The sequence below is a fragment of the Felis catus genome, chromosome A3 (assembly GCF_018350175.1).
Source record: "Felis catus isolate Fca126 chromosome A3, F.catus_Fca126_mat1.0, whole genome shotgun sequence".
Lineage (NCBI taxonomy): Eukaryota > Metazoa > Chordata > Mammalia > Carnivora > Felidae > Felis > Felis catus.
In genome coordinates, this window is record NC_058370.1 from 118,037,094 (window position 1) to 118,059,689 (window position 22,596).

General features: G+C 40.1%; 2 protein-coding genes across 19 annotated transcripts in view; one reads left to right on the top strand and one right to left on the bottom strand.

Annotated features, from left to right (window-relative positions):
• The window catches only part of BABAM2 (BRISC and BRCA1 A complex member 2), a 425,146-nt gene that overhangs the window by 381,604 nt on the left and 20,946 nt on the right, over positions 1–22,596 (bottom strand). For 9 of the 11 annotated variants that reach the window (XM_045054775.1, XM_045054777.1, XM_045054778.1 and 6 more), the window contains 3 exons: positions 20,746–20,906; positions 19,621–19,742; positions 12,356–12,507 (listed from right to left, as the gene is read on the bottom strand). In XM_045054775.1, the coding sequence (XP_044910710.1) occupies positions 12,356–12,483 (128 nt within the window). In that variant the 5' untranslated portion in view covers positions 12,484–12,507; positions 19,621–19,742; positions 20,746–20,906. Of the gene's footprint in view, positions 1–12,355; positions 12,508–15,819; positions 15,948–19,620; positions 19,743–20,745; positions 20,907–22,596 lie in introns of those variants that run through there. The other 2 variants (XM_045054786.1, XM_045054776.1) reach the window with 2 other exon arrangements.
• The window catches only part of RBKS (ribokinase), a 102,811-nt gene continuing 95,612 nt past the window's right edge, over positions 15,398–22,596 (top strand). For 2 of the 8 annotated variants that reach the window (XM_045054772.1, XM_045054771.1), the window contains exon 1: positions 15,399–16,406. In XM_045054772.1, the coding sequence (XP_044910707.1) occupies positions 15,921–16,406 (486 nt within the window). In that variant the 5' untranslated portion in view covers positions 15,399–15,920. Of the gene's footprint in view, positions 16,407–22,596 lie in introns of all 8 variants that reach the window. The other 6 variants (XM_045054770.1, XM_045054768.1, XM_045054773.1 and 3 more) reach the window with 6 other exon arrangements.

Here is a 22,596-nt window from a genome sequence, read left to right on the forward strand (position 1 = left end):
ACCTGAGAACCCCGAGATCATGACTTGAGCCAAAGTCAGCCGCTTAACTGACAGCCACCCAGGTGCCCCTAATTTGCAGTCTTAAAACAAACTTATTATCATGTGCCCATGAATGTGAACTAAAAGAGTCCCACTCATCTTCTAAAGAACTCTGCAAATTTGTCATTCTAATGAAACAGAAACCAGTCAAAAAAATACCATCTTAAAATTGCACAGAATAGAGGGGACAAAAGATAACAGTAAGAGTGATTTTTTTTGTTCCCCTGAACAGTACAAAGTAGAGTTAGGAATAGATTAAATCAATCTTCTACCTCCTTTCCTTTACACATCAGACTGGCAACTTCTCTTTACCTCTTCCCCTACCCAAACTTCCATACCAAATGAAGTCACTCTGAAATGAAGTCACTGTAGGGCATGAAAAGCCCATATGCTTCATAATTCATAATCAAAATCATAAACCTCCAGACCCAGGTTTCTCCCAGCATTGACCACCCTAGTCTCTGTAGGAAGACTGTGAAACCCTAGCACAAGTTCCTAAGGTCAATGATGTCAGAGTTCACTGGGCCAAAGCCAATACCATCCTTTGACTTCTTCTCCCAAAAATCCTACATACAAAATAAAATAAGTGAAAGCCCTCTGAAATGTTAAAAAAAAAAAAGTTAACTGTTTGACATTATTTACATTACTGTATCACCCTATGAAAATTTACATTACTGTATCATACTATTATAATCAGAAGAAGGCTAGACAGGCAGCTATCCAAGTCAAAGATCTAAGAGAAGAAAAGCCTAGAGCACGAGGAGTAGGGGAACTTGTGTTTCTCCAAGTTAAAACACACACACACACACACACACACACACACACACACACACACACACACACAAAGTAATTCCCGGAGGACAACCTAGGAATGGTAATACCGCTCAAAATATCAACACTATGCACCATTCACTGTGTTTCTAGATGCTCGGGTGCCCAGATAAGCACCTTGAGCCCTAGCCAAAATTCTGCCCTGTAACATCCACAACCCCACCCACGCACTGCCCACACTAGCTCCCCACCCTCCCACAGAGCTCCCCACATTAGTCTGTACACCATCTTCTGAGGTCCTGGCAGGAAAGCTTCTTCAACCCTGTGTAGAGAACTGCATGTCTCTGCTCAAGACAGCCAGTGTTCAATCTCAAACACCTGCTGAAAACAGTTAGGTTCTGTCTGCTAAAATAGAAGTTGGCATCGCCAAGCCCATTCATTCTTCAACCTACTCAAATATTTCAAAGTACATCCACCTGAGGGTCTGAGTTAGCTACACCGATATTTTTTTCTGCTTCCATGGATCTCCAAAAGGCGATGAACAAAGACAGAAAGCTACCCCAGAAACAGAAGTCTCTGACTCTCCTGTCCTTATCTGCTCTATGATTTCTAACTTTTGTTATACGTGTGTGACCTCTTATCTTGCTCTGCTTGCCTTAGTCTTATTTAGACAGCTCCCTTATACCGCCTGCATGGACACTCACTCTTTAAAGAGTCCCTGATTCTGAAATGCCAAAGTGATTCTACCAACTGCCTAACAACAGTTACAGTGAAATAATGATATGTATGATGCCATGCAAAATATATTATATAAGACACATAATATGATAATAATAGCATTTTTATTGTCGTAGATAAAAATAGCTACCATTTATTGCACACTAAATGTATTATTATATTACATTACATACATTACATGCATACATACATTACATTACACACATACAATACACTAAATGCATTGTTAGAATACAAATATTCTAAGTACTTCATATTGAGTTATATCCTTTCCTCCCCCTAACTACTCAATAAGACAATTATCAATATCCCCAAGTAAGAGAAAACCGAGGCACAGAAAGGGTATGCAATTTGCCAAAGCTCATTAAGCTATTAAATGTCAAAATCAGGATTCACACTCACTGACTAAAAACCCTATACCTGCTTACCACTATATCATGCTACCATCCAACACCCCTAAAGGCGGCTCACTGGGTTCCAACCTTTGTCTACCTTGACTTCTGGCTTATGCCACCCCAGCCCCTTCCCCCAGTATTGCTTTAGATCTTCTGGTTCCGGCTATTCTTCCTTTCTTCGAACTCTTCTTAAATATTCTTAGTGATTCGGATAACAGATCATTGAACTATTAAATTTTCCGATACATCTTTTCTTTCTACTTCAATCTAACTTCTAAATTAGCTTTCATCTATGCCAACAAACCACTAAAAATCTCCACTTGAAAGCAGCCAAAGAATAAACCACCTAGGAGTAAAGTGAACGGTAAATGTGCAGGAACAAAATGAAGAAAACACAAACCTTTACTGACAGACAGAGAAGTGGGCATAAATAGGACAGACTGACCACATTCCTGAAGAGGTATCAATATTAAAAGCAGGTATACTCAATATTGTAAAACTACAATCCAAGGGCGGCTTGCTTCTTTTTGTAAATCAAATCTTATTGGAACACGCGTATTCATTTGTGTTTTGTCATAGATCCCATGCTACAAGAGCTGAATAGTTGTAACATAGACCGTAAGACTTACATGCCTAAAATACAAACTGACCCCACAGAAAGTTTGCTGACCCCTGTTGTAAAGACATCCATTCTCTGCAAACAAAAAGGTTTTATTCAAACTCCCAGCAGGTGAGATGATGAGTATTTAAACATAGTATGCAGCTATAATAATTGAAAAGCTTTATAACTGCACAAAGCAAATACAGATCACTGAAAATAAAGTCAGAAATAAATACAGGAATTTAGCACCTAAGATGGCATTTCAAAATAGTGAATAAGTGGAAGATTTATTCTATAAATAGTGCTAGGACAACCAGACGATTATTTAGAAAAATAATATCCCATTCCTACATTGTATCATATACCAAAATAAATTCCGGATTAATTTCAAGTAAAAATGAAACTACAATACAAGAAAGCATAGGTATCTCAGGAAAAAATACAGGTGTCTCAAAGTGGAAAAGGCATTAATCTTGCAAAATGTTAAAAGAACTCACGAAGGAAAAAGATTTGATGACAACATAAAAAGTAAACATTTTGGCACATCAAAGATAAATGTAAAGGAGATTCTTCACAGCCCCATGTTATAACAAAAGATAGACACTGAACCTGTCTCAGTAACAAATGATTAAATTAGAGTATGCTCAGATGCTGGAATATTATGCAGACATTTAAAAGGGGCAGCAGCTATATCAGTACTAATACAGAACAGTCTTCAAAATATACAGGTCAGATGAATACATAATACGCTACTCTCTCAATTATCTATTGCTGCATAACAAACTACCCCAACACTTCATGGCTTCAGGAAACAACTTGTTATCTCCCATCACTGTGTCAGGGGGCTGGTCAGTTCTGCCAGCCCCTGGATGGCTCGCACATGCAGCTGCATTTGGCTGACAGGCTGGCTGTGGGGCCAAGCAGAACCGGGGCAGCTGGGCTCCGTGGGCCGGTCTCTCTCAAGGAGACCAGACCCAAGCCCCCTGAACATGGTGATGGGAGTATTCCACACGAGAACGGAACCACAAGACCTGGTAGAGCCTACGCTCAGAAGTCACATGACATTTTTGCCACATTCCACTGGTAACGATAAGTCACAAAGGCAGCCCAGATTCTGGGGTGAGGAAACAGACTCTCTACCTGTTGATGAAAGGAGGAGTAAAATCATCTTCAGAGAAGACTAGATAAAGAGAGGCATGATTTATTCGGGGCCATTACCATAACACTCTGCCACATCTACTATTTAGACAGAAATGGAAAAAAGGTGGGGGGGGGAGCTTACATCTACAAAGAACACTCCTAGAAAGAAAGAAAAGAAACTGCTGAGAGTAGTTACCTCCAGAGAATAAAATTAAGAGAAAGGAATAGGAAAGTGACTTATTTTCTACTTAACACCCTTCTACTTTTTATGTGCTGTACATTTATTATTGCTTCAAAAAATGAGCAATATTTAAGAGCTTCTGCATACATATACATATATATATGCAGATATATAATATCTGCATATATATAGATATATAATAATATATATAAAAGTTTTATAAATCAAAAAAGACAAATACCACATCAAAAAAGGGGACAGACATCATGAAGTGGTAATTTACACACACGCATATCAATAAATAAAGCAAAATATAAGAGCAATTAAATACCATTTGCATCTATTGAATTAGCAATAACCATACAGAATTTATAATACCGATTTTATCAAAACTGTACAGGAACTGGCATGTTCATATATTGCTAGTGAAAATATAAATTGATAATACATTTCTTAAGAGACATATAATTATATGTATATTTAAATATCCTTACATATAAATATAACAATACACCAAATACGTCAGAAGTCTAAATATTTACATACTCTGGCCCAATAGTTAGAATTTTGCTGGCATACAGGACTATATGCATCCATATAGACACTTTTTTTATTTTTTTAACGTTTTTATTCATTTTTTGAGAGACAGAAACAGAGCATGAGTGGAGGAGGGGCAGAGAGAGAGGGAGACAGATTCTGAAGCAGGCTCTAGGCTCCCAGCTGTCAGCACAGAGCCTGACACCAGGCTTGAACTCATGGACCGTGAGATCATGACCTGAGCCGAAGTCGGCCGCTTAACCAACTGAGCCACCCAGGCGCCCCAACAGAGAAACTTTTATTTTTTATAGCCCTAGAGAAAAGATCTGCAAATAATGAATCCGACTATCAGCTAATAAAGAGGCCAGGGTGCTGCCTGATCACACTACAGTGAAGTTCGGTAGCTGAGAAGTCCACCCATGTACAACATCTTCAAATTCACATCTTTCTTCTTCCCTCCTTAATAGACATGGACAGCCAAGAATCAACAGTTTGAGGAAAGCCACCAACACTAAAGACAGAGAGCAAAACCGAGATAGTGAAAGGTACAGAAAAAAATGCTGTTTTAAAACTATGGTCAATTATACCTCAATTTTAAAAACAAACAATAATTAATATCCTTACAGAGAAGACACCGCATCCATGAAACTACAACAATATGTGTCAAGGGTTCCCAACATTACAGACCAAGGCCTTCAAAATCTGAAGGGAAGATAATTTGCAACAGACTTCTGTACCTGCCCAAATTATCAATCAAGTTTAAACGTAGAATAAATACATTTTCAGACTTTCAAGAACTCAAAAATAAACCTCCTCTTCTCCGTTTCTTAGTATGCTACTGAAGTGCACGCTCCAACAAAACAAGAGGGTAAACCAAGAAAGTAAGATAAGAGATTCAACACAGGAAAGAAGCAAAAGGAAACCTACAATGATAACTGCATGGCAGACACAGACAACAATCAATCAAAATTAAAGTCGTTCCTCCACCAATCTTTCTCGTCTCGGCAGATGGCATAACCATCTTACTCACTAGCTCAAATTTAGAAGGAAGAAGTCATTCTTGATTCTCTATCAAATCCCAAATTCAACATCCTCATGTTTTTACCTTCTAAACAGCTTACAATCTATTCACCTCCTTCCATCTCCACTGCCACCACCATATTCTTAACATTCCATCATCTGTCACCTGGTCTATTGTACAAATGGACAGCTAACCAGACTACTTTATTCTGCACAAGCCTCTTTCTATATAACAACCAATGATTTTTTAATATAAATTAGATCATGTCACTCGGCTTAAAATTCTTCAATAACTCCTTATTCCACCCAGAATAAAACCCAAGTTTCCTAATATAGCTCACCAGGCTCTCCATAATCGGGCCCCCGACTATCTTTAGAATCTCATCTCATTTCCCTCTTACACTTTCTCACTACATTTCAACTTTCAGTGGCCTTGCAGATCCTTGAACATGCAAAGCTTTCTCCTGCCTTTACACCCAGTATTCCCTTTTTACATCAACTTCCCCAGCTCTTCACATCGAATTATTCTTATCTTTCATGATTAAACTTAAATGCCATTTCCTCAGAGAGCTTTCCTGACAATTAATTCTCAATTAGCCCTTCTCACCAGGTCATTTTCCCTTTATTTTCTTTTCTCAATGAGTTAAGAAGAGGAGCTTTGTTAAGTGAATTTGGGGATGGTCTAATAGAACAGTATGCAACTATTTAAATGAGGTTATCATAAAAGTCTCTAGAATATATAGTTAAGCAAGGCAATTTTTAAGAATCAGAACAAGATGGATGAAAGTTTTCCTACCAGATATTATGACATACTATAAAACTGTAATCATTAACACTGTGTGCAATTGGCATAAGGACAATGAGGCTGACAGAACATGACAGAAAGCCTAGAAACAGATCCATGTATGATGTAAATTTGACATAATAAGAGAGGTAGCATTGTAGATCCACAGGCAAAGGATGACTTTTCAAAAATGATGCTGGGATAACCAATTATCCATCTGAAGAAAAAAACTGTATCTCTCACAACATGTTTTATAGAAAAAAAAATAAATTTCCATTTGAAGAGCAAAAAGGAAAACTTTAAAATTCTTGGAGGAAGATATATGACTTTTGAGTGTGACAGAATTTCCTGAAACTCTCCCTCTCTTTCACAAACATACACACACACACACACACACACACACACACACACACACACACAGCACAAATCTAAAAAGGAAAATACTGATGAATTTGACTTCATTAAAATTAAAACTTCTGGGGGCGCCTGGGTGGCGCAGTCGGTTAAGCATCCGACTTCAGGCAGGTCACGATCTCGCGGTCCGTGAGTTCGAGCCCCGCGTCAGGCTCTGGGCTGATGGCTCGGAGCCTGGAGCCTGTTTCCGATTCTGTGTCTCCCTCTCTCTCTGCCCCACCCCCGTTCATGCTCTGTCTCTCTCTGTCCCAAAAATAAATAAAAAAACATTGAAAAAAAATTAAAAAAAAAATAAAATTAAAACTTCTGGACATCAATAGCATGAAATTAAGAATACTGGGGTGCCTGAGTAGGTCAGGTGGTTAAATGTCTGCCTCTTGATTTTGGCTCAAGTCACGATCTCACGGTTCATGAGATTGAGCCCCACTGACAGGGTGCAACCTGCTTGGGATTTTCTCTCTTTCCCTCTCTCTCTGCCGCTACCGTACTCTCTCGCTTTCTCTTGCTCTCTCAAAATAGATAACATATACTTTTTTAAAAAAGAATATAAGCCACAGACTGCATGAAGATATTTGTAATACATATAACTGCTAAAAGATTAGTTTCCAAAATACATAAAGAATGATTTAAAATCTATACAGAGGTTCCTGGGTGGCTCTGTTGGTTAAGCACCTCACTCTTGATTTTGGCTCAGGTCACGATCTCACAGTTTATAAGATCAAGCCCCACGTCCAACTCGGTGCTGACAGATTGGAGCCTGGAGCCTGCTTCAAATTCTGTGTCTCCCTATCTCTCTCTCTGCCTCTCCCTCACTTACGTGCACGCTCTCTCACTCTCGCTCTCTCTCTCTTAAAAATCAACATTAGAAAAAATCTTTTAGTAAAAAATTTTTTTCAAAAATAAAATAAAATCTATATAAAACTACAAACAACCCACTTAAAAGATGGGCAAAGGATACTCCTAAAAGAAAAACACCTGAATTAGCAAAATATTCTTCACCACGCTAATAATCATGAAAATACAAATTAAAAACATAATGAGATTCTCTTTCACACCCATTAGCTTGACAAAAATTTAAGTCTGACAACACAGAGTATTGTTAAGGCTACAGAACAATGGGAACTCTCATTTGTTTCTGGTGAAAGGGAATTGATACAATCTAGCAATATCTAATAAAATGGAAGATGCATATACCTTAAGAGCCAGCAATTTTATTCCTAGGAATATACTCTAGAGGGGTAGCTTGCTTTCAAACTTTTTTTTTTTTTTGCTTTCAAACTTTTTTTTATCAAAACACACATATTTTGCATTGTGACCCAGTACCCACATACTTACTTATTTAACTGAAAGCAAAATCCACAAAACAGTGCTTATTTTTATTATGTGTGACACATTCTGATAGTTTCCATTCTATTCTCATTCATTTTTTAGATGTTGGAGTGACTCACTCAACTGATTTTATAACCACTAATGGATGAACACACCCAATACAAAAAACGGAAGCCCCAGAAAATATTCTCATATATATCTTCTTGCACAAAGGTGGGAGAATGTTCATTATGGCATGCATTCTTCATCAAAAGAAACTTAAAACAACATGTAAGACAATAAGGAGAATGAATAAAAAATTGGGAGGCATATTTATACAATGGAATATGATACAGCAATGCAGTCCAAAGAACTTGAACCATAGGTATTAACAGGTAAATCTCATGAACTTCCTACTAAACAAAACAAGCAAGCTGCAGGGGAAAAAACGAAAAAAAACTACATACATACACACACACACACAGAGGATGATACCATTTGTATGAACCTTTTAAATATACAAAATAATACTATATATGGTTTAGAGATATATTTTCATATAATGAATGTACAAAGATATGCATATGAAGAAAGGAAAAAGATCACAAAAGAATACAGAAAAGAAAGTGAAATGGAAAAGCCCAGTGAACAGCTAGATACTAAATGGTTAAAAGTCACCCATCCTCAAAATTAAACTAATGCCTCCTGCGCAGCACCTTCCTTCCAGGCACAAGGCTAATAATAAAGGCTCAGCCTGCCAGCTAGAGGGACTAAGGCAGCAAACGGAGATCAGTCTTCAAAGCTTACAGCACTCATCTTTTAAAACCGTTCTATTTAGTAACCAAGTACACTGAGCATCTATTTTTAATTAAGTAATGAAATTCAGAACATGAACAAAAAATGCAACAGGTAGTTGTGGGCGGATGAGATGTCATAGCAGATGCCCCAAACACAGCCATGTGCCAGTAAGGTTGAGTCACTGTGATATGCTGAAAAAAGATAATAAGGCTTGGCTGCCACAGGTTGCAGTGAGCCCTCTGCTTTCCTCTCTCTTACATTTGCCAGGCATCATTCCAGAACGCTGAACATTTAGATATCTTCAAGATTAGTAAATCACTAAAAATGACAAAATATGGCATCTTACAAATAGCACATGCTTGTGATCAAAGTAACAGAACAAAGAGCTAATAAACATCCAGAAGCCTCATGGAATAAGTCCCTAAAATAAAAATTTGCCCCCTCTACCTAGAAGAGTAAACCCAGTACTATAAAACACTTTACTATCATTTCAAAAATGTCCACTTATCTGTCAAGGAATGATGTTTTAAAGGATTACGTATAACAAAATTTAAGCAATAAACTACCAGACCAATAAAACATGTTTCCAAACCAGAAATCCAAACCACTATGATCCCCAAACCAGACAACTTCTCTAGGAAAACATCTTACTTATTCACTCATTCAACCTCTACTTACTACACTATATGCGAAAGGTACTATGGCAGACCTTAAGGAGACCTAAAAAATTCAATAAGAACCCTGTCCTAAGATCGTGACAGTCTAGCAATGGAACTTAGAAACATACATACATACATAGGTATACACTAGGTAGAAAGATTTAGGTGCCATAAGAGAAATAAAGATGAATTTCTATTTTTTTTTTAAATCTTACTTTGAATAGTGTTTACCTATCTATTTCTCCTATGAGCCAGATCTAGAATATAGATACCCAGACCTCATCTCTTCAAGGGCAAGTAGCCATACATAGAAGACTAGTTCTTGTCACCTCTAGAAATCAAGTCTCCTCATTTTACAACTTTTGCATATGCTGTGTCCTACAGGGTATACCCCTTTGAGTTCACAGAAATCACAAATGTGTACCCCATTTCTTGTAACCATGAGTGTTGCTGATCTAAAAGAAAGGGAAATGCCATAAAATGACACACTAAAAAAAAAAAATTAAAAAAAAAAATTAAAAAGCCATTCTCTTCCCAAACCCTGCCACCGTTCTGCTATGGAAACTTAAGGAATGCACACTTAGTCTGATGTAAGGATTGAAGAAAGAATTGTTAACGAGATTCCAAAGAATTTTCATGAATCTTTCAGACAAGTACTACATAAAAGGCATCACTAATGCTCTAGATTACTAAGGCTTTCCACATCATTTTACACGTAGCAACTTTGTTAATGTAGGGAGAGGTATTTGCATTCCTTGTTTAAATCTAAAGAAAGTACATTCCTTAAGTACTAAATGCTATTAATGTCATTTCAAATATTTTTCACAGAGCTAGTCCAGACCAGGCCAGGTCTAGTGGATTCATTTCAATGTATCATCATATCCACCATTTGCATTTAAACACTCAACTAAACATTCAGTAATTGGGAAGCACTGGAGAGGGAGTCTGCAGAAAAGAAGCAAAGTGACTTTCTGTTGATGAACCCAACTGTTCTCTCAGGATACTGACACAAGGAGTAAAAAATTCAGATCACATCACCTTACATAAGTCAGTCCCCAGTCCTGTATCAGGTCCTTACCACCTCTAAAATAATATTTGTGATCAAATGAAGAAGAAAGACCTATCTCCATGTCTTACCCATTCGGGACAGTGAACATCTCTGGTTCATGGGTCTGGCTTCTTTTGAGGACAGCTTTTCTAAGCTATAATTAACATACCACAAAAACCGCCCTTATAAGGTGCACAATTCAGTCATTTTTCACATATTTACAGAATTGTGTAACCATCACACTATCCAATTTTAGGACATTTTTGTCACTTCCAAAAGAAACCCCATACCCAATGATTAAATTGAAGAGAATACCAGATCTTTTAAAAAGCATCCTACTATTCCAATAAAGTATCCAATTCAGTCTTCTTAGCTGACTACTGAAGAATGTAAGTATATATACCCTTGTATGTAAGTCTTCAGCTTACTCAAAAAACAGCAAGACTTAAGAGAAGGTAAAAGGGCCGAAAAAGAAAAGCTTAAAGAGAATCAAGAATGCAACATTTCTAGTGAGAAAGTGCACAAAAACTGATGGGGGTATGTCAAAAAGACACAAAAGTCAACTTGACAAAGCTCCCAATGGCAAAGCTAGAACAACTGAGCAACAAAATAAATGAAGACAATCTTTGGCTATGACCCACAGAATAAAATAAACACCTAAAAATTCATACTGACATAATTAATAAGTGAATAAATATGTAAGTGAGGGAGAAGGGATAGTGCTTCCTTACAGCAGAATTCAAATTAATAAACGTGGGGGGAGTAAAGAAAATAGAAAATCACTCTTAAACCAGCACCACAGTAATAACGTTTGCAGGCAAGAACCATCAGTAGACACAGAAACTAGTGGCAAAAGTATGATGAGGAAGTGAACATGTGCACAGTCTCAAGGCATCACTCCCCAAGATACTTACCAATGACAAAGGGAAGATCAAGTTAACTTTACAGTGGAGAAACTTGGCAGATACAACCTTACCTGAGTGGTCAACGTTAACATACCAGTAACAGCACATATGAACATCATGTACTTCCTGACCTAATGCACTGAAAATCGTACAATTCTGTAGTATTCCTGAGCGGGGGAGGAAGGAGATTGCGATTCTCACTGTAATCAAGGGACAACAGTAGACAAACCCATACTGAGCAACATTTTATAAAACAACTAGCCAGTGCTATCTTCAAAGGTGTCAAAATCATGAAGGACAAAGAAAGACAGTCACAGGTTAAAAAGAAGAAGTGACAACTAAATTCAGTTTGTATCCTGGATTGGATCCTGGACCAAAAAAAAAGGACGTGCACGGGTGGGAAAACTGGAAAAATCCAAACAAGGATTGTAGAGCAACTAACAGCATTATAGCACCACTAATTTTCTGTGGTTATTTTGTAAATTCTCTATAAATCTAAATTTATTTCTAAATAACAAGTTGGGGCTTTTTAATGCAACATTTCCAGGTGTGAGAGTCAACTGTTCTAAGCCCACTGTGAAAAATGACTCATGCCAGCTAGCTATTATAATTTTCCTATTAGGAGAGATTATCAAATGATGTCATATTCAGAATCCCCAAACCCAACTCTTACAGTACCTTCTGGATTGCAGCAGACATAACAAGAAAACAAGTCAATGCATGAAAAACCACATGGCACACTGTTAACAAAGAGACATGCCCCAAAACAAAGAAACAAACAAAAAAATCAGACATGAACGTTCTGATCATAAAGTAACGGTCCGCAACACAAATAAAACAACTTGAAACATAAAATGTCAAGAACTGGACAAAACCAACTGCACCAACATGCGATAAGGCCATGACTTGATGAATTTCTCTGGTGTTCAATTTTTATGAATCTGGTGGTAAAAGTTTATTATTAGGTAAAGGCTGGATTGGTTCTGATACATTAGTTGAATCAGTTCTGGTACATACCCAGATTTCAAGTCAGTTATCCTCAAACAGTTTGTAGCATCCAGTCCCACTTTTCCATTGCGGACCACACTAGATATGAATGGAGAGAGCATTGGAGAAATTCGGTTCAAGGCCACTTCTGGGGACATTTTAACTTGATTTGCAAATCACCACTGAAAGCAGAAGGAAAGAACAGCGGTCAGGGTATCCAAAGGAACTAGATATAACAAGTTTCCCGAAAACTGGCACAGTACACACAGTATTCAGTCTCTTGAATGAATACTTCATTTCCTGTCATACAGCAGCCTCTTTTAATGACCCTCCAGAAGAAACCAACCCCCTGTTGCTCCCCTCCCCAGCACAGAGACTACATCAATGCTTTTCAGGAACAGAAGCAACCCTTCAAATCCAATTCCCTCCTCCTTTCCAAAGCTGATTTCTACACTGCCACATACTACTTAAAGCTATCTTACAATCAGCCGCTTCCCACTTCAGTTGAGGCCTTAAGAAGCCTTCACTGACAATCTTCTCCCCTGACACACAAAAGGTACACACCATTAAGTTAGGAATTGCTCCCTCTGTGTCCCCACGAGAAGAAGGGCTTGATAAAACTGTATAAAATTGGTGACTAAGCATAACCTACTTGTTACTTACTAGAAATTACTTACTTCTGATCCACTGTACTCCACAGTGTTCTAACCACCTGCTTTGTGATCTCCCCCCTGCAGGGACCATGTATGAATCCCCAGTGTTTAACAAAAGTACCTGGCATGCGCTAAGCACCAATAGAAATCTTTTAATAAGTAAATGAGTGAAGAGATAAAAACTAGAGAAATATTAAGGCATGGAAAGAAGATAATATGCCCTCAAAAAAATTGGTCGAGGATAATGTATCTGAGGAATATATGCAGCAAAAAGCTACTTAACAATTAAATCACGAAAATATACACTTATCCAGATATTAAGCAACACAAACTCACATGGATCTAAAAGAGTTTGACTTTCAGGCACTAAGAAGTACTTACACCTGAAAATGCAAAAGCAAAACCAATAAATCATATCTAAATTATTTGGAAACCCATGGGGCAAGGGAAAGGGAATGCATGAATTCCTCTAAATAGATTTCTAAATGAGAACCTCTACTTTCAGAGGTGAATAAGTCTATTTAAATAATCACTTTCTTCCTCTATCTGAAAGGATGATCCCACATCAAAGGCAAATTAATTTCCTGCAAGTTACAACTACAAGGAAATGATGTTCTGGTTCTAGTTTTCATCTGCTTTACCATATGAGGACTTACAGGTCTCTGACAAAATAAATGTTGAAAACCAGTACCTGTCTTAATCACTTCAGATGGTAATAAAGGGAAGGACAGCAGTGATCTTTCAAAAAATAGTAACATGGTGACCTTAATTTAGCAACGACACCCAGAAGTACCTTTGAGACAGTAAAGGCTTTATACTTCTGTACTCAAATCATCCTTTCTGTAAATATAAAACAAGCTCCCCTACCAGCCACTTATGGGTGGGAGATGACCTCCCTCCACCACTTCAATGTCCCCACGAAGTAGGAATAAACATCTAATGCACTGTATTTTCAACCATAAAAATCACGTTGTACATTTTTATAACACTACCACTTGTAAGGAGCTTCCAAATACATTATTACAGTTGATCTTCACAATCCTGGGCAGGAAGGCAGGTATTAGAATCCCCACTCTGCAGGTGACAGGAATAACTTCTGTGATTTGTCCTTGAACAGTCTACTAACCCATATTACCATCTTGACGCTTAATTTTTTTCCTATTTTGCAACATTTCCACTGTTACTTCTACCCACTGATGTCACAGTTCTTGAAAGGATGCTTATCTAGATCATATGCAAAGCAAAGAAACACTCATCTGGAAAAAAAGCAAAAGGATCTCACCTACATTACAAAATTATTCTTCCATGCTTTTCCCCATAATACCTATCATTATTTTACCTCTCATTTCTATGAAAAATGGAAACAATCAGCACATGCTGAAAACTCTGCTGAGCATCAGGCACTATATTACCCACCACTATGTAATCTCATTTACTGCCCCACAACAACCCTGTTCCCTGATTATTATTGGAAAACTAAGGCTCAGCAAGACTAAGTAACTTGTTCAAAGTTACAAACCTAGCAAGCATAAAGATCAGAATTCAAATCCAGATCTCCCTCGAAGTCACTATACCCAGTCTCCCCTCACATAACAATGTACAATTGCAATCACCAAGAGAAAAGCATCAGAGCTATTTAAGTATACACCTTAAAAAATCTGAACAGACAAAAAAGTCACGAATTTGAACTAATGGTTGCTTGACAACTAGAAACAGGTTTGACTACAGGCTGGTCAGCTGTGGAAGATGGCCTGAGTCATCTACTAGTCAAATCCTACAGGGAACAAACCTGCACCCAGAAGCCAAACTATACTTAAGGTGACAACAATGCATCCCAATTCAGCAACTGTCATGACCTCAGACTAATACCTGAAGGAATGAATTTGTTTCAGAACAGTTACAATGCCACTTTTTTTTTTTTTTGACAGTGCAAGATTTCCTGCAGCATTAAAATCTGTTTCAACTGTAGGTGTAGTGACTTCTCTAAGAAGGGAAATAAACACTCCAAAGCCAGAAGTCACCAAAGAGCCAAAGGTGATGGTTCTTTGGTGTGATCCTTTTGAGCCAGGAGCATGGATGGGGAATAATCCCCAATATGAGCTTTTTTCACATCATAGTCTTATAATAGATCCCAGGTAGGCAAAAAATTTACAGTGGCCAGCCTCCTCTGAATGCTAGTTGTGCAATGTGTATTTCCTGATTTTGACGTATTACAGGAGGAAAATGCAGCAATACAATTTTTACAGGGCCTGCTGCCCAAAACAGGGTCACACAAGGTCCTCTGATGGGCAGGCTGTAGACTACAAAGACGTCTAAAGCACCGTCCAGTATCTCGCAATTAAGATGGGATGACAAACACGGAAACATGTGCCCTGCTGACGTCATGGAACGGAAAGGGGTGGCGTCCTGCTGCGTCACCTCAACGTCATACAGCGCACGAGGGAAGTTAAGTGGGGAAGCAATTTGTCCAGGGGCAACATTCAAGAAAAACAAGTCGGCTCAGACCCAAAGAATGACCACCCCATTCTAGGGGCCATCTAAAAAGGGATACTCTCCCTCTCCCAAACTGTATGATCCCCTCACCAGGCCGGCAGGAGGAAGGAGTCTGAGTTTAATGAGGGACCAGGGGGCGGGCTAAATATGCAAAAAGAGCAGCCTCTGGCCTTGGGGGCTCGTTCTTGCGGGGACCAGCGTGATAGGGATGAGCAGGGCATCTTTTAGAACGGGGGGCCTTCTCTACAGGAAGAGGCCGCGAGCCCCGGGCATGCTTAAACCACGGTCCTCAGCGCCACCTGTGCGACTCGGGATCCAACCTCCCCGCACCAGCCCCAGTCCAGGTACCTGGAACTTAGTCCGATCGGTAACCGGCGACTACGTGGGGTACAGGTTACCCGAGCGCGCCCCCGACTGACGCACCGACCTGCGCGCGCACCGCGGGCCGGATGCGTGCGCGCCCCCGGACGTCCCGCCCCGCCCCCTCTGCCGCCCGCGAGCCGGGAGGCGTGCGCGCCCCCGGACGCACCGAGCCGGGCACTCGGAAAGGCGTCCCTGCGGTGCCTGAAAGGTCTTTACTCCGCGCGGGCGTCGTGGATGGCGAGTGGCGTGGAGTCTGGAACTATCAGAAGCGCCCTGTTACGAGAGGCGGTGCAGGGAGACCATCCCGGGAAGAACGGAGGGCAGTTGGGGGGCTGGGGTTATTTCGGGCAGTCAGGTGGGCGACCCGCAGGGGCGTCTGGAAGGCCCGCGTCGTTAGGGAGCGTAGGAGCGGCGTTTCTGGTTACGGGGTCGGACAAAGGGCAAAGGTCAGCCTTCTGGTTGGAGAGCACCTCCTTTTTTGCCATGGCGGCGTCTGGGGAACCCGGCCGGCAGTGGCAGGAGGAGGTGGCGGCGGTGGTAGTGGTGGGCTCCTGCATGACCGACCTGGTCAGGTTAGTCCGGCTCAGGACACCGAGTCTGAGGTCGCGGGAGGGGGCGGACCGTGCGTGGCCCAGGGGCTTTGGCGATAGTGTTCGCTTTTGGGGTGAGCTACAGGTTTCCCCAGCCCGCAGCCTGCCTTCCTGACGCTGAAGAGGCAGAATTTGAGTTTGTAAAAGTAACTCTTAGGTCGGAGAACATAGAGGCCAGGATGTAACGAAATCTCTTACTGTTACTTTAGAGGCTCTGCAAGAGCTGCTCCTGTTTTCTTGACCAGGCTGCTGAACCTGCCCCCTGCCTAGCCTAAGTAATGGTTAAGTCATTTTATCTCTCAGATCGTGCCTATCTCGCAGGGTTTTTGTAAGGACTAGGTGAAGGAAAGTCTTTTCTGTACAGTGACATTAACCAGGTTGGATATTATTCGCCTGAACTTGAATGAGTGGAGCAGAGAGGTCAAAAGTCCATCAGTCACCTTTCACCGTATTGATCGTTGGCATTCCTGCAGTTCATATTGACACCTTGCCTTTTAGTATTATTTGTGTCAGTATATAGGTTACCTTACGATAGCCCAAATGGGAACCAAAAACCTACAAACACAGTGTTTACAACCATTTAAAAAAACAATGATCAGATCATGAAAATATGCTGAATGAAAATAGGATGGAGAGAGCCTTCTAATCTTTCATTATTTGAAATGAAAATGGCGGAGTGCCTGGTTGGTTTATTGCTTAGAGCACGCTACTCTTGATCTTGGGGTTGTGGGTTCAAGTTCACCTTGGGCGTAGAGCCTACTCAAAGGAAGGAAGGAAGGAAGAAAGAAAAAAATCCAACCTCTGATTATTAAAAACACTACATGTTCATTGTTTTTAAAAAAGCAGATAGCCCAAGAATATCCTCCAATTCAGATTGCTCCCATTAAACGTTTTTGTGAATAGCTTTTCAGGTATGATATTTTTTACATTATAAAGATCAAAAACGGTCACGCATACAACAGTAAGACCTCATCTGTCCTGCAACCTTCCTTTTCCAGACAATAGCAGAGAGCCTGAAAATTAACAGAAAGGCCTTGGGACAATCAAAAGAAGTCACCAGATCTCTGCACAACCTGTGTTTTGCTTAGAAAATAGTTCTAGGGTCTTTACATAACCAATTTAGTCTTACACTGCTTAAAATGTTTATAAACTAGGTCATCAAATTTCCAGACCAAGAGTAGAAAGGGGGAGAGACTGCTAGGGGCAGATGTAGTGATTGCCAAAAACCATACTTTTATTTTATGTTGTTGTTTGTTTATTTTGAGAGAGAGAGAGTACAGGAAGGGCAGAGAGAGAGGGGGAGAGAATCCCAAGCAGGCTCTGCACCATCAGTGCAGAGCCTGATGTGGGGCTTGAGCTCACGAATGGTGAGATCATGACCAGCCGAAACCAAGAGTCAGATGCTTAACCGAATCAGCCACCCGGGGGCCCCCCAAAACCAGTACTTTTATAGGTGCAGTAGCAGAAGAGTAAGAAAGCTAAACAATTTTCCCATGCACTCGACCTGAATAAATGTCAGGGTTAAAATTCAGAGCCACTTTCTTCTTGAACTAAGAGTTTTCTGTGAAGCTTGACCATCAGATATTAAAGATAATTATACTTTATAAAATGAGGGCTCTTCATACTTTGGAGAGGGGGGAGTGTCAAAGGCACCTGTCATCTCATGTTAGCATCCGTCAGGATTTTAAAATCTTTTTTAAGTGCTAGAAGAAGTGCTAGAAGAATTTAGAGATTATCCCCGCGCTCCAGTTCATAAAAGAGTAAAGTGAGGTCCAGAGAAGAAACTCTTATGTGGTGTATAACTTTTCTAATTTCTCTCATCATTTTCTTTCCTTTATAAAATAACCAGGTTTCTACCCTTCCCACGAATCACTAGTAAAAATTTTATTCCCTTAGAGACTATTCTCATGACTTTTCTGCAAACTTTTTATGGTTTCTGATTACTCCTGCCTCTGAAGATCTTTACAAAATACCTGAGTATAGAATTTTCATTTAAACCCTGCATCTGTGATAACTTGGCTCCAACTTTGCTAGTTGTGGTACTTATCATGATTGTGTTAGTTCCTATGGCTGCTGTAACAAATTAACAAACTTAGTGGCTTAAATAATACAAATGTAATACAGTTCTCCAAGTCAGAAGTCTGACACAGATCTCACTGAGCTAAAATCCAGGTGTCTAGGGCTGCGTTCCTGGAGGCCCTAAGGGAAATCTGTTTTCTTGCATTTTCCAGCTTCTAGAGGCTGCCCACATTCCTTGGCTCATGGCCCCTTCCAACATCTTCAAAGCAAGCAATGGTCAGTCAAGTCTTTCTCACATGGCATCACTCTGAGGCTTACTTTCTGCCTTCCTCTTCTACATTGTAAGAACCCTTGTGATTATAGTGAGCCCAAATGGATAATTCTGGATAATGTCCTTATTTTAAGTTAGCTTATCAGGAACCTTAATTTCCCTTGCCACATAACATTCACAAGTTTCAGGGTTTAGGATGTGAATGTCTTTGGGGCAAGGTGGGAGGGGAACCGGGGGGGGGGACATTATTCTGTCTACCACATTGATTAAGCTTAAAGTCAAAAAATCTTATAATAGAGCTTGGGGAATCATTGAAGCCCATCAGTCCATCCTCCACATTTAACAGGTGAGGTAACTAAGCTTCGAGGACTCACCCCGACTCACACAGCCAGTTAGTGGCACAGTGAAAGCTGGAACCCATGTTTCCCAAGCTTTATCCTTCCATTATATCATTCTGCCTGTAATTCTGGCTGATCTTGATAGCCCTTTCCATCTGCAGTTCACTCGAAGGCTTATAGTCTCTGCATTCATTGTTTACTTTGTAAGCGGGTGAAGAACAACCAAGGATTTTTAATTTTCGGGCCTAAAGATAGTATCTTCATGACAGTTCCTTACTTGATGTCTTAGTTTAACTGGAGCCAACCCGGACACCTGTGCGTATACTGTAGAATCACTTCGGAAATAAGACTCCTTCAGTAACTAATCCCTCTTGGACAGCATCCAAGTCCAACTCACTTTGTATATTACATTACTGTGTGCCAGACACTGCTAATTCAATCAATGAGCCACTTTTTTTTTCATGTCTAATTTCAGTTTGCTATGAATAGTAAGCTCTGTATACTAATAATTTTAAAATATCATTAGCTCATCCAACATGGTAAACAATGAACATTATTTAATACCCACCTATGTGTATCATTATTCTCTTCTTGAACAGTCATCTCTGAAGTTCCACAATGCAAAGTTAAGAGATATCAAGCTTGTCCTTGTGGAAAATTAAGTCAGAGTTCCTCCAAAGACAGATTTCCCTGAAAACCCAGTAACAAATGAATGATTTTAGACATTAAGCTTAGAGATCTTCGTTAATCATGCTTTCTCACTAATAACCTTTATTTCTTATGACATGAATCACCCGTTTTTTAAATTGTGCATTCAACAAATACTTCCTGACTTTATACTAAGTCAGGTATTTCCCTAAGTGCAGAGGATGCAGGGATGAAAAACACAGCCAAAAAACCCCTGCCTTGTGGAGCTTACATTCTTTTTTTTAAGTAGGCCCCACAGTCCATCAGCCAATGTGGGGCTTGAACTCAACAACCCCGAAATTAAGAGTTACATGTTCTACTGACTAAGCCAGCCAGGTGCCCCTCATGGAGCTTACATTCCAATGAAAAAGACAGTATCAATAGAAATAAGTAAAATGCATAATATGTTAGGTAAATGCTAAGGAGGAAAATAAAGCATGAAAGGGAGATGGAAGTAGTAATTATTCTAGACCATTGCCCACAGAAACCCTCACTAAAGAGGTGATTTTGAGTCAAAGCCTAGAGGAAAGGAAGCAAGCCATACAGATACTCAGGGGAAGAGCATATGCAAAGGTCCTGAGGTGGGAGCATGCCTCTTATGATCAGTGACCAACAACGAGTCCAGTGTGGCTGAAGAAGGAAAAGCAGGAGGGGAGAGGGCAATTAATGATTAAAGGATGTTGGGTCATACCCTGAATAAGATGAAAAGCCACCGGAGGATGAGCAGAGAGATGACCTAATATGATTTGCGTTTTAATATCATCACTGTGGAGACTGTGTGAGAATAAACCGAAGGAAGGCAAGGGCAGAAAAGAGGAGACCAGTTCAGAGTCAGAAGAATCCTGGCGAGAAATGCTGGTAGCTTGAAAGCAGTGCCAATGGGAAGAAATGAGCATCTTTTGATTATATTCTGAAGGCAGAGCTGACAGGATTTGCTGAGGACTAGAGATAGGTCAAGGATTATTCCCAGGTTCTGTGGCCTTTGCAAGTAGAAAGGGAAGCTGACCTTTGCCGAGATACAGAAGACTGTGAGCAGAGCCAACTGGGTACGGAGAGGGCAGTATCTGGAGCTCAGGGTGGACGTGTGAGATTCGAGGTGCCTGTTAGACATCCAACTGAGACTGTCAAGACAGATACAGGAGTTTGGAGTTCAGAGGATCGGTCCAGCTGGAAATATAAATTTGAGAGTCATCAGTGTATTGATGATATTTGAGGCCGTGAGGCAGGATGAGATCACTGAGGGTCTGAGCTCCGAGGGCACTCAAACATGTAGAGCATACATTTTTTTACATAATTTATCTCCTGTCTCCCAGTCTCTCCGTACCCCTAAAACTTGCTTTGAGACAAGTTGAATACAAACCCATGTTTACATTTCCATGGCAATAGACTATGATGTCAACTAAAACCCTATGTTATCCTTTTACATGCTCCAATTAAAGGCGATGGCTTGAGAGATAAGGCTCATGTTCAACCAAGCATCTAAATTTAATCCTTGGCAAGTCAGGAAATGATTGCTTAATTCTCAAAAGATTTTAATTGGATGGCAGAATAAGTGAATTTAGAAGCTTTTTGATCCAAAGTGGATGAAACATTGGACATGTATTACTTAGGAAAAAAAAAAAAAAAAGCCAAAAATGTATGTCATACCTAGAAAAGGTTACACGTGTTTAACGTATTACAGTAACCTCTAACCTGCATTCCCCCAGAAGCCTCTTGACTGTCATGTTTAGAACAGAAAACTCTCTTGTGCATCACATTTTCAGTAAAGTAAAAGCCTGAGGAATACCCTGCATGTCCAATGTTAAAGCAATAGAATATCCTTTATTATTCCTTCTGCTCCTTAAATTGGTCTTGAAAGTTGCTTATTAGTTACCAACTTTAAAGTTAGTATTTTGGTAAATGTTTCTGTCAACCAAATTCCCTAACATCAAAATAAATCTTTCATCGGAAATTTGCTAATTCTGGTCCCTTCGAGGAAAACATGTATTAAAAAGTAAATTACATATGACAAAGCAAGCCCACCTCCCATGTGGTATTACCAAGAAGTCCCTTTAGTCATCCGTTCCTTTGTCAGCTCTTCATGCCCTAGTGTCTGTATTCTAGGGAAAGGAAGGTCGGGCAGGCTTCATGACAAATGTTGCTCCGGAAGTTTGGTCACTTGTGTACAGCATTCAAAGACTGAGACTGTGCTAAGTGCTAAGGATACTGCAATTAGTAAAACATGGTCATTGCTCCTGAAGGCAGACACAAAGATCGATCACTGTAGTGTGATGTGGTTAAGTGCCTGCAGCTTCTGCAGGAGCAGAGGGAAAAGCGCCTGGATGGGATGCCTCCTGAGCCAAGTTTTAGAAAATACGCAGGAGCGCCTGGGTGGCTCAGTCAGTTAAGCATCCAGCTTTTGATTGCAGCTCAGATCATAATCTCACGATTTGTGAGACGGAACTGGAACCGTCATCGGGCTCTGCGCTGACAGCCCAGAGCCTGGTTGGGAGTCACTCTCTCCTCTGCCCTTCCCCCACTCGCGCACAGACACATGTGTTTTCTCTCTGAAAATAAACTTTTAAAAAAAGAGAAGAAGCAGGTTCTAACCCAGCAAAAAAGAGGAAAGGATTAAGTACATTCTGGCCAGCTGGGATAACACACAGAAGTAAAGTCACAGATGTGGGTATATGTGGGTGTGCTGAGGACAGCGGCCACTGGGCTATGAAGAGTCACATGTAAAATGTTGATGTAGGGGCGCCTGGGTGGCTCAGTTGGTTTAAGTGTCTGACTTCAGCTCATGCCATGATCTCATGGTTAATGAGTTCAAGCCCCACATTGGGCTGTCTGATGTCAGCACAGAGCCTGCTTGGGATTC